The sequence below is a fragment of the Emys orbicularis genome, chromosome 1 (genome assembly GCF_028017835.1).
Source record: "Emys orbicularis isolate rEmyOrb1 chromosome 1, rEmyOrb1.hap1, whole genome shotgun sequence".
Lineage (NCBI taxonomy): Eukaryota > Metazoa > Chordata > Testudines > Emydidae > Emys > Emys orbicularis.
This window is the reverse complement of record NC_088683.1, coordinates 87,442,630-87,455,151: the sequence shown is the minus strand read 5'-3', so window position 1 is coordinate 87,455,151 and position 12,522 is coordinate 87,442,630. Positions and strand designations below refer to the sequence as shown.

Here is a 12,522-nt window from a genome sequence, read left to right as displayed (position 1 = left end):
CTCATTCATTGATGTGGACAAATTTACGTTTCTGATGTGAGGGGAAAGAGGGAAAATGTTTGTATTGTACCCAGTACTGTGGGTCCCTGAACTGTAGATGCTACTGTAATACAAATATAACGACAATCACAAAGTTCTGGTAATCTCAGCTATACTAGAGTTTCTCCAGGATGGTTGGTTGGAGTCGTACAACTAAGCACCATAGAAACATGAGTACTGGCCATGGTGGCATTCTGTAGGGAGGCACATTGGCTTCTCCATTTAGGTATTATCAGATGCCAAGATTAATCAGAATGACAGGTTAGACAAGCCAAGGGCTGGCCTTTCTAGTCACCATTACCACAGAAAAGCAGATTTTTGAATTGGTTCCTCTGTATGAAAACCACACTGCTGTTGTTGAGGAAAAGAATATTCTTATACAGTGCTGGGTGACCGGCGGTCCATCAGGGTAATCCACTGGCGGGCCGCAAGACTGTTTGTTTACGCTGACCGTACGCAGGCATGGCCGCCCGCAGCTCCCAGTGGCTGTGGTTTGCCGTTTCTGGCAAATGAGAGTTGGGGGAAGTGGCATGGGCTGCAGGGATGTGCTGGCCATCGCTTCCCGCAGCTCCCATTGGCCGGGAACGGTCAACCATGGCCACTGGGAGCTGCAGGCGGCCATGCCTGTGTACGGTCAGCATAAACAAACAGTCTTGCAGCCCACCATCAGATTACCCTGACGGTCTGGTGCGGCCGACAGGTTGCCCACTACTGTTCTTATAGCTCCAGAAATCTTTCTGGTCAAGATAAATTTCTCTTTCCACAATTCCTTGGTCATAGTTCTTCTATCGTTTTGCTCTAACATTTAGCACTCCTTTGGAAAGTTGTGCCATATAATATATGGAGATATACCTATCTCATAGAACTGGAAGGGACCCCAAAAGGTCATCAAGTCCAGCCCCCTGCCTTCACTAGCAGGACCAAGTACTGATTTTGCCCCAGATCCCTAAGTGGGTTTAGTAGGCCAATGCTCAAACCACTGAGCTATCCCTCCCCCCTTGTAGTGCTCTAAAGATATATCTCAAGTATATATAGAGTACACATGCCACTTGTACCCTGTTCATCTCATTCTATCCAAAATGCCAAGGCCTTCAGACAGCGCCAGATTAAGGCATAAACTAACTAAGCTACAGTTTAGGGCCTTGCAATGTGAGGGGCCTCTAAAAAAGAAAAAACTGATTCCATTTCAAGTTTTATCAAAATTGGTTGATAAATAAAGGAGATATGGGAAAAGAAGATTCTCTCTAAATATAGACATTTTCATTCAAATATGACAAAATATACACATCTGACTACACAAATACCCTTACCCTATCCTACCCTTACCCTTCACTAATTGTTCATTTGACAGGCAGGAGGCCAGGGCTGAGAAAAAATGATAATTGCACTTGTAAAATTAGTATTTCTACAAGTAAGTCTGCTATCAGCCTCCTAAGGCAGGGTTTTCTTGGTCAGCTCCTACTGGTAAAATTCTGACCGTGCCTTCATAACTTTTTAAAATAAATAAATAATCTAACTGCTGATAAAATCAGGAAAAATGTGAGGTCAGAGATGGCAGTGTCATGAAGAGCAATCCTGCCAAGCTCATACTCATATGGGACTCATCCTAGCAGTGACATCATATATAGCGTCTCCCTTGCCTGGTAATAGCCGGAAGGCTGCCATCTTTTGTTTATGGTACAGCACGCTCAGTCTTGTAGTGCCTTCGCTCCTGTTTTTTCAATCTTCCCTCATAGGTCATGTTTTCTAGACCTTTAATCATTTTTGTTGCTCTTCTCTGGACTCTCTCCAATTTGTCGACATCATTCCTGAAATGTGGCGCTTAGAATTGGACACAATACTCCAGTTGAGGCCTAATCAGCGCAGAGTAGAGCGGAAGAATTACTTCTCATGTCTTGCTTACAACACTCCTGCTAATACATCCAAGAAGGATGTTTGCTTTTTTTGCAACAGTGTTACACTGTTGACTCATATTTAGCTTGTGGTGCACTATGACCCCCAGATCGCTTTCCGCAGTACTCCTTCCTAGGCAGTCATTTCCCTAGTCCCAAGCTGGCAGGGAAAGCAGGGGCAGAAGTAGTCTTGGCACATCAGTTGGCAGCCCCAAGGGGGTTTCTGTGATCCAACCCGTCACAATCCTATCCTCCAAAGCACTTGCAACCCCTCCCAGCTTGGTATCGTCCGCAAACTTTAGAAGTGTACTCTGTATGCCATTATCTAAATCATTGATGAAGATATTGAATAGAACCGGACCCAGAGCTGATCCCTGTGGTACCCCACTTGTTATGCCCTTCCAGCATGACTGAACCACTGATAACTACTCTCTAGGAACGGTTTTCCAACCAGTTTTGCACCCACCTTATAGTAGCTCCATCTAGGTTGCATTTCCCTGGTTTGTTTATGATAAGGTCAGGCAAGACAGTATCAAAAGCTTTACTAAAGTCAAGATATACCACATCTACTGCTTTCCCCCATCCACAAAGTTTGTTATCCTGTCAAAGAAAGCTATCAGGTTGGTTTGACACGATTTGTTTTTGACGAATCCATGCTGACTGTTACTTATCATCTTATTATCTTCTAGATGTTTGCAAATTGATTGCTTAATTATTTACTCCATTATCTTTCCAGGTACAGAAGTTAAACTGATTGGTCTGTAATTCCCCGAGTTGTCTTTATTTCCCTTTTTATAGATGGGCACTATATTTGCCCTTTTCCAGTCTTCTGGAATCTCTCCTGTCTTCCATGACTTTTCAAATATAATTGCTTAATGGCTCAGATATCTCCTCAGTCAGTTCCTTGAGTATTCTAGGATGCATTTTATCAGGCCCTGGTGATTTGAAGACATCTAATTTGTCCAAGTAATTTTTAACTTGTTCATTCCCTATTTTAGCCTCTTCTGATCCTACCTCGTTTTCATTGGCATTCACTACGTTAGATGTCCAATCACCACCAACTTTCTTGATGAAAACCGAAACAAATAAGTCATTAAGCACCTCTGCCATTTCCACATTTTCTGATATTATTTCCCCGCCCTCATTGAGTAACAGGCCTATCCTGTCCTTGGTCTTCCTCTTGCTTCTAATGTATTTGTAGAATGTTTTCTTGTTACCCTTTATGTCTCTAGCTAGTTTGATCTCGTTTTGTGCCTGGGCCTTTCTAATTTTGTCCCTACATACTTGTGTAATTTGTTTATATTCATCCTTTGTAATTTGACCTAGTTTCCACTTTTTGTAGGACTCTTTTTTGATTTTTAGATCATTGAAGATCTGGGTACGCCAGGGCGACCTCTTGCCATACTTCCTATCTTTTCTATACAGTGGGATAGTTTGCTCTTGTGCCCTTAATAATGTCTCTTTAAAAAGCTGCCAACTGTCTTCTATTGTTTTTCCCCTTTGACTTGCTTCCCATGGGATCTTACCTATCAACTCCCTGAGTGTGCTAAAGTCTGCCTTCTTGAAATCCATTGTCTTTATTTTGCTGTTCTCCCTCTGACCATTCCTTAGAATCATGAACTCTATCATTTTATGATCACTTTCACCCAAGCTGCCTTCCACTTTCAAATTCTCAGCCAGTTCCTCCCGATTTGTCAATATCAAATCTAGAACAGCCTCTCCCCTAATAGCTCTCTCCACCTTCTGAAATAAAAAATTGTCTCCAATACATTCCAAAAACTTATTGGATAATCTGTGCCCTGCTCTTGTTGCCCGCCCAAAGGGGCTCGAGGGGACAACAATGGTCCGTGGCCCGGTGTGCTTGGCACCAATAAAGACACCGAGGGGAGAAAGCATGCCAAGTTTATTTCAGAGCTCTGAAATGGCACTAGGAGACCAGCATGTCTCAAATCCAGTGCAACAAATACAAACAACTTTTACCTTTTATACTCCAAGCTGTTTCTGTGTAAGCCTTTGTTCTGTTACTCCCTCTTACCCCTCCCACCCCTCCCTTCTCTAGCAGTTACAATTAGAAAAATTCCCATTCGTCTGCTTATCTTTTGGCCTTGCAAGGCCTGTTTACAGCAGCTGCCTGCTAGAAAAGCTGACCCTTACATTTCTGCTTCAGCCTGCTTCAGAGCATGTAAGCAGTTAGCATAGAAGGAGGTGAGAGTTCACAAGATGGAGTTTGGGGGTTCAGGTAGGCCCAGAGCAAAAGAGTTTCATCGGCACTTTTGGCCTTCCGCTCTTCCGAGTTACCTGGTAGCTATGCCTAGTGGACCCCAACAATCCCTCCTTTGAGAACACTCAACAAACCTTTGTCAGAGTTTTCTCATACTCTAAAGACAAAATGCGATTAAGCTCCATGCAATCAGGATTATCAATGAGAGGGTATAAGGGAACTTCTGGGGAATGGGAGGCACAAATCTTACATTTGAGCACTTTACAGCAAATGAGCAAAAGGAAAAGGACAAAACATATCACCACACCTGTGAGCAAGATGCAAACAATGCTTCCCCCTATATCCCCTAGTTCCCCTAAACCAGGTATCCAACCCCAAAGGGAATCCAAAATAGTGGGTTCCCCTTCCTGGGCCTTCCACTGGTTCAAGGCCTGTTCGGCTGACAAGATATGCTTGTTAATGTCCTGTGAAAACTCTGGGACATAGGTACAACACTCTTCTCCAATAAGGGCACATACACCGCCCCGTGAAGCTAACACATAATCTAGAGCCTGGCGGTTCTGCAAAGCCAGCAGTCGAAGCTGGTACAGCTCAGAATTTATGCTTTTCTCTATGGCTAGGGTATCATTGGCAAACTGGGTGAGAAATTTAGACAGTCTTCTGTAAAGTTGAGTTAGCCGTCCCACCCCATAGGAAGGGAGGGATATCATCCCAAACCTGTCTTCTTCACTGATCGGTTCAATGGTAGCTCTCAGGGACCGATAGTACCTAGGGCGACCTGAGGGAACCTTGGGTAGAACACGGAGGGGAGGAGCAAGATAGCCTTTGTAACAGCTACCATGCCAACCATTAGGAAGCCATTTGTAGGCACTAGTACCACAAACCCAAAAGGCTTCATCATAACTAGCCTTTCCATTGTTACCTTGTGAGTCCTGTAGGGTGGCTTGTGGGAAAGGGCAAAGAATGCAGCGCCGGTTTGCCAACCGGTGGCATTCAGTAAAGGAACAGTGAGACTTATACCAGGACCAATATAAAATCTACACTTACTGATGCCTGCAAACCAGGTATGATTACTTGTACTGGCTTGCTAATAACATATGAGACCAGTGGGTGGAGAACGTAAATGAATAGGCTGGGGCTTACGAGTGCCCTTATAATGGGAAATCCAAGAGCCATTGTGTAGGCCATAAGGAGCTTCCGCAGTACAGTTAGATCGCAAACTCAAATTGTCAGAGGTGCTACTGTTGGTAACCATCCACCTTTGACAATAGTCTGACCAAATACATAGGCCAGGTCGGCCTTCTGTGAGAAAATAAAACCAATGCTCAGGGTTTTCGCGGGGAGTATGCTGTGACTGTTCAGAAAGATCACAACGCATTCCCAGTGACCCTTACTGTCTTTTAAATAACAGCTTAAGTCCCAAATCGTCATTAGCCGTCTTCTCAGCAGGCTGGACAGTCCACTGTTCAGGAGCGGGTACTGCTTTCAGTCGAGAGTGATGAATCCAGTTCTTGTGTCCTTCGACCTTTGCCGCTGTGTGGGTGACAAGCAGGACGATGTGGGGTCCCTTCCACTTCTCTTGGAGAGGCTCGTCCTTCCAGGTCCGCACGAGAACGGAGTCACCAGGCTGCAAGGAGTGGACCGGAGTGTCCAGCAGAAGAGGCTGTGAATCTTTGGTGTACCTGTGAAGAAAAGAAAGAACAGCAGACAGAGAGCACATGTACTGAGACAAGAAACCACACCCCACTTCCCATTCCCCTGCCAGAACTGGGGTACCATTCATAGGCCATGCTTTCCAAACATAATCTCGAAGGGACTAAGCCCTATCCTACCCTTAGGGAGAGCACGAATGCGAAGTAACACAAGGGGCAAGGCATCAGGCCACTTAAGAGAGGCCTCCTGACAGACCTTTGAGAGGTGTCGCTTGAGTGTCTGATTTGTGCGTTCCACTACTCCACTGGCTTGGGGTCACCAGGGTGTGTGGAGTTTCCAGGGGATTTGCAGAGCACTTGATATCTTTTGAACAATTTGAGATGTGAAGTGTGTTCCATTATCAGATTCCATCCACTGAGGAAGGCCGAAGCGAGGAATGATTTCCTTGACAAACTTAAGAGCCACTGTTTTGGCAGTGTTGTTGCGACATGGGAAGGCTTCAGGCCATCCACTGAATCGATCCACTAAGACGAGGAGGTACCTGTACCCTTGGGTCCTGGGAAACTCAGTAAAGTCTATTTGCCACACCAATCCTGGGCCTGGGGTAGGTTCCAGGGTGGCTGGTGGCACTGCTACTCCTGGTCGAGGGTTATTCTTTTGGCAGATTAAACATTCAGCTTGTACCTGTGATGCTAGGGGTTTAAGTCCAGAGGTTAGAAAATATTTATTCATGAGCTGGGTAAGAGCCTCTCTGCCTGCGTGTGTGGTTTGATGCAGTTTCTGCAACACAGGTCGAATCAAGCCCTTGGGCAGGAGGATTTTTCCCTCTGTGGAATAAAGCCATCCCTCCTTTTCCCTGGAGACTGAGACTGTCAGCCAGGTTTCTGTCCTCTTGGGAGTACTGAGGGGCTGCAAGCTCACCCACTGATGGGATGAGGGCATGCATTTGGGCATTTTCCTCTGTTGGTGATTTCAGGGTAGCAGCTCGCTTAGCTTCCCTGTCTTCTCTGGCATTGCCCTTGGTTACATCTTGATCTTCCCTTTGATGGGCTTTGCAATGCACCACTGCTACTGCTGAGGGGAGTTGTACTGCGTCTAAAAGCCGGAGAATTTGAGACCCATGCTTGACCGGAGAGCCTTGGGCTGTTAGCATTCCCCTTTGCTTCCACAATCCAGCGTGAGCATGCAATACCCCAAAAGCATACTTTGAATCAGTAAAAATATTAACCCGTTTGTCCTTTGCCAGCTCGAGTGCCCGAGTCAGGGCCACTAGTTCAGCAAGCTGGGCAGATGTTCCTGCCGGTAAACTCTCAGCTTCCACGGTATCATGAAGAGACACAATAGCATAACCAGCCCTCCTTTGCCCATCCACAACAGTACTACTTCCATCTGTATACCATTCCAAGTCAGCATTTGGGAGTGGCTGATCTTTTAGATCTGGGCGGCTAGAATACTGAACATCTATGATTTCTAAACAGTCATGTTCCTGCTTTTCTGTCTCTGGTAGCAGTGTAGCTGGATTAAGGGAGGGACAGATCTGCAGGGTGACTTCAGGATTCTCTAACAGCTTCACCTGGTACCGAGCAACCCGAGCCTGTGTGAGCCAAAGACCACCCTTAGTGTCCAGCAAGGCTCGGACCATATGGGGAACATACACTTGCACAGTTCCTCCCAGTGTCAGTTTTTCAGCTTTCCCAAGCACTAGAGCAGTAGCTGCGACCGCCCTCAAACAGGCTGGCCATCCCTTTGAAACTTGATCCAGTTGTTTAGAAAAGTATGCCACAGGACGTTTCCAGGCACCTAATAACTGAAATGCTCTGTCCGCTTCTGGGGACCAGTGAAAGGGGTCATGATCCGCTCCCTTAACACATTCATACAGGTTTAGCCCACAGTCCAAACTCTGGAATCCATATACTGCAAAAACCTGCCATGCCCAGGAATGGCCCTAAGCCATTTACGGTTGCTGGGGATGGGAACTTGGCAGATAGCCTCCTTCCTTTCGTTTGAGAGCTGTCTCTCTCCCTGCCTGATGTGAAATCCCAGATATTGAACCTCTGAAAGAGCAATTTGGGCTTTGCTTTGAGATACCCTGTATCCTCGCAGTCCAATAAAGTTTAGGAGACTCACAGTAGCTCTGAGACAAGGGATTAGACCCACAGCAGCAATTAACAAGTCATCTACACATTGCAGCAGGAGGGCTCTGTCTGAATTATCCCACTCCTCCAAGTCTCTGGCCAAAGCCTGGCCGAACAGAGTGGGGGAATTTTTAAATCCTTGAGCCAATACTGTTCAGCAAAGCTGCTTTTTAACCCTTCTTTGTCTTCATTATGCCTTGCAGTATTTTGCAGATCTCACAGTTGCTTGGGCACATTCAGGCCCCCCTTTCTCTTGGTTGTCAGCCAAGTCTTAGCTGTGTACACTGTCCTTGGATGAGCCTGCTAGCTGTATTTTCCTCTCAGTTAACTCATTCTGTGCTTTTTCCTCTTCTCCCTTTCTCAGCTTCTTCTAACTTCCAAAGGAACCTTCCACTCTTCACTCATACACCTTTTCTCCAACCATTAACACATACTCATTGCCATTATACACCTTTCCAGTAACATAACTTCTGTGCAGAGCTTTGAAGCAACAAACCAGGATGAGCACACTCACTTCTGAGGATTCCACTCTGTACAACCTCTGGTATCCAATAGCTTTCCCTTTAAACCTTAAATGCCTTCTCTGTCTTCCTTCCTCCCTGGCTTTGGCTATGACCTGAATCCGCTCCACTTCCGACAACAGGGTTCTCGTAAGTATATTACAATCATCCCAGTCAGGCTTATGGCTAGCTAGACAACCTTCAAAGATTTCTTGTGTTCCTGGACGGGCTACCACACTCTCAGTAATCAACGGATACAATCCCACCGGGGGGGAGGGTACTCTCTGAAGCCTGTGGGGGTGGAGGAGCCGAAGGGGACACCGATTCTGGCATTACAACAGTGGGAGGGTTCTGGGGTTTAGCAGCACATACTACCGAGTCTGTCGGAGTCAAATGGCACTTGAGCAAAATATCAGTCCTATTTCTTAACACCATAAACGTATACGCATAGAGATGTTCATTCCATTTACCTGTTCTCTGACAAAACAAAAGCAACTGAAGGATCGTGTTGTAATTAAGTGATCCTTCCGGTGGCCACCTTTCTTGGCACTCCAGCTGATACTGAGGCCAGTCAACTGTACAGAACCTTTTCAATTTACTTTTAATCAACTGATCAGATCCAAACACTTTCCAGTTCACCAGAATGCATTCTAAGGGTGTACACTGTACCCTGCCGGCTGTACTCTGTCCCTGCCCCATATTCTCGGGAGACTCTGGGCGTCCCCAGGTCAAAACAGGCAGACACTGGGCGTCCCCAGGTCAAGACAGATAAAGTCCCCACTGGACTGTTCCTACCTTATCCAAGGGTCCGGTTCTGCACCGTCGCCCTATCCACGGGACCGGTTCCCCACCGTCGCCCGCAGCTGCTTCTCCACTGTCTGTGTGCGTTGCACCGTTGTGCCCTCCGGGGTTGAGCAAACCACGTCTCTGCCGAGGCCCCCGATGAAGTCACCGGTGAGCGCTCTGGGCATCGGGCGTCGTCATAATCCGTCGGCCACCAGGAGGGATCCGGGCAAGGCTAAATTTCAGCCTTGAGCCCACCCAGGGACGCCAAAACTGTTGTCCGCCCAAAGGGGCTCGAGGGGACAACAATGGTCCGTGGCCCGGTGTGCTTGGCACCAATAAAGACACCGAGGGGAGAAAGCAAGCCAAGTTTATTTCAGAGCTCTGAAATGGCACTAGGAGACCAGCATGTCTCAAATCCAGTGCAACAAATACAAACAACTTTTACCTTTTATACTCCAAGCTGTTTCTGTGTAAGCCTTTGTTCTGTTACTCCCTCTTACCCCTCCCACCCCTCCCTTCTCTAGCAGTTACAATTAGAAAAATTCCCATTCGTCTGCTTATCTTTTGGCCTTGCAAGGCCTGTTTACAGCAGTTGCCTGCTAGAAAAGCTGACCCTTACATTTCTGCTTCAGCCTGCTTCAGAGCATGTAAGCAGTTAGCATAGAAGTAGGTGAGAGTTCACAAGATGGAGTTTGGGGGTTCAGGTAGGCCCAGAGCAAAAGAGTTTCATCGGCACTTTTGGCCTTCCGCTCTTCCGAGTTACGTGGTAGCTATGCCTAGTGGACCCCAACACTCTGTTATTTTCCCAACAGATGTCTTGGTAGTTGAAGTCCCCCATCACCACCAAGTCCTGTGCGTTGGATGATTTTGTTAGTTGTTTAAAAAAAAAGCCTCATCCACCTCTTCTTCCTGGTTAGGTGGTCTGTAGTAGATCCCTACCATGACATCACCTTTGTTTTTTACCCCTTTTTAAATTTTATTGGGGTTAATCAGTAATCAGGAAGTTCTCTAAATACTAATAGATCAGTTGCTGGAGTGTTTCTTTTGCTCTGGAAGAACTCTTCTAATGGCTTGGTGGCCTGACCTGAAGGGTGGCGCTTAGTCCTGCGGTATCCAGCAACAACACTGGACCACTCCAAATTCCTTGGAGTGGGGGGACATTCACCCATTAGGGATAAATGGGGAGAGAGATGGCTAGCAGAAAGAAAATGATCAGGTAAGAAATTTCTCATTCACTTTCCTGAGAGATCAGCAGAAAGAACTTGTGTTTAGTGTTTCATTGAAAGGCTGTCAACAGTTCAACACACCTTTTTAGTTCTGCACCATAGTATCTATAATAAGTATGAGCCCATATGCTGAGGAGGAACTTTGAAGTCACCTCCTGACCCAGATGTGAGAGAGTTTCTCAGTAACCGACATTTTGAAAAATGCCAGTGTAATATGTGACTAAGATAATGTCATTTTAAGTTGATATAATTTAAACTTTACATTTTTTTTTGTATATCTGCTTGTATACTAACTGTATACTCTAATGTATTTTTGTAGTGAAATTGCAAATGCCGAATTCCTTCTCATGGAGAGTTTATATTATGAAGATTTTTTGATGAAACTTTCTCCTAAAGAATGGCAAGAAGAACAGAGAACAAAAAAGTTGAAAGCAAGAATAGACAAACAGAGAGAAAGAGAGATCATGCAGAGAGAAATGATTACATGTGCTTTCACTCCACACCAAGAAAAAGAAAGTGCACGCAAAGAGAAGATAAGTTCTTCAATTCCACGCCAACCACGCCATGGTTCTATTTTTTTAAAGCAAAGTATGTGTCTGAAAATATAAAGCACAATCTATATAAATGTGGTTAAGGCTGAAAATTTAAACACACACAAGTCAGGACTTTCAAAAATGAAGTGATCAGATGCTGATTCCATTTCAGCGTTGCCAACTCTCGTAATTTTACCACAAGTTTCCACAGATTGTATGAGAGCTCGGCTTTCAGTTTTTAAAAAAGTAAGTTTCTAGCCCTCATGGTTACAGAGAAAAGCTTGAAAAAAAATGAAGCAAGTGCACCTTAAAGACTCAGAAACCAGAAGACAAATAACAAAACCCCCAAATTTATTACCTCTTTTTAAAAAAAGTAATGATTTTTAAGCCAGTCTCATGATTTTGGGGTCTTGACTCATGATTTTTTGAACATGTAGGGTTGACAATTCGGGGTAAATAATGTGGCTGACATAAGCCCCCATTAGTGAGTTGTGTCTTTTGAAGCCTGATGTTTAGGCTAGCTTTCTAAAGTGAATGTTTATTTTTTTCTAGATGCCTCACTTAGGCCTTGTTTACATTAAAAGTTTAATTAAAGGTGTATTTTTAAATTGATTTAGTTAAAGCAGTGCAAACTTCTGTGTGAATACTCAAATTAATTTAAACCTGTCTTGCATTGATGTAGCTTAATCTGTTAAGGAATCTTCTAAATCAGGTTTAAATCAGTATAAGAAGTGTCTACACAGGGGTTTGCACCAGTTAAGCTAAATCAAATTAAAAACTGATTTTAGCTTAACTAGCGCAAGTTTCTTGTGCAGACAAGACCTTACTGTTAAAGGCCATTTCCCGTATTACTATTTGTTTTTTCCTGTAGCAGTTGGAAGAACTTTCTTGCTTAAGCTGTACCTCAGATAAAAAGTTCCTTTACGTTATTCTTTATTTAGATCCCATTATATTCTCCACTTGCTTTCACAGTAAATCAGAGCAGTAACTTTGTTGTTACTGTCAGTCAAGCCACATTTCTTTTAGTAAAGCTCTTCAGTTATAGTTCTGTTTATATCTTTAGATAGAATCTATACAGCAAGTACAGACAGGCGCTTCAGTTCCTTTGAGAAAAGTGCTGGACACAATAGGAAAGCATCAACTCTAAGTGAGAGTTGTCACCTGAGAACAGCGGTGCATGATAACAAAGGTACGAGGTCTATGCAGTAGGGTGGGGAAGGTATTCCTGTTCACTGATGGTAAAATTCACACAGTCATGGAGGGTTCATACAAGGTCCTCTCCTTAGGGTTGTGTCTGTGAGGAGCAGGGGCAGAGGGTGCATAGATGAAGCAGCCAGAGATGGGAGTGCACACTACAAAATTAAGTCAACCTAAGTTAAATTGACGTACAGCGATCGCAGTACTTACTGTGGTGCTTCCTGTCCACACTATGCCCCCTCTGTCAGTGGTGTGTGTCTTCACCAGAAATACTTCCACCAACTTAACGGTGTGGGGCACTGACAGCTGGAGTCCCCACCCCTGTCCTGGGGTGGGGGGG

General features: G+C 45.0%; 1 protein-coding gene across 1 annotated transcript in view; it reads left to right on the top strand.

The window, feature by feature from the left end:
- Window positions 1–12,522, top strand: part of CCDC38 (coiled-coil domain containing 38) — a 54,734-nt gene that overhangs the window by 11,450 nt on the left and 30,762 nt on the right. Inside the window, exon 7 of the mRNA XM_065413345.1 lies at window positions 10,772–11,040. Coding sequence (XP_065269417.1) covers window positions 10,772–11,040 — 269 coding nt within the window. The remainder of the gene's footprint in view (window positions 1–10,771; window positions 11,041–12,522) is intronic.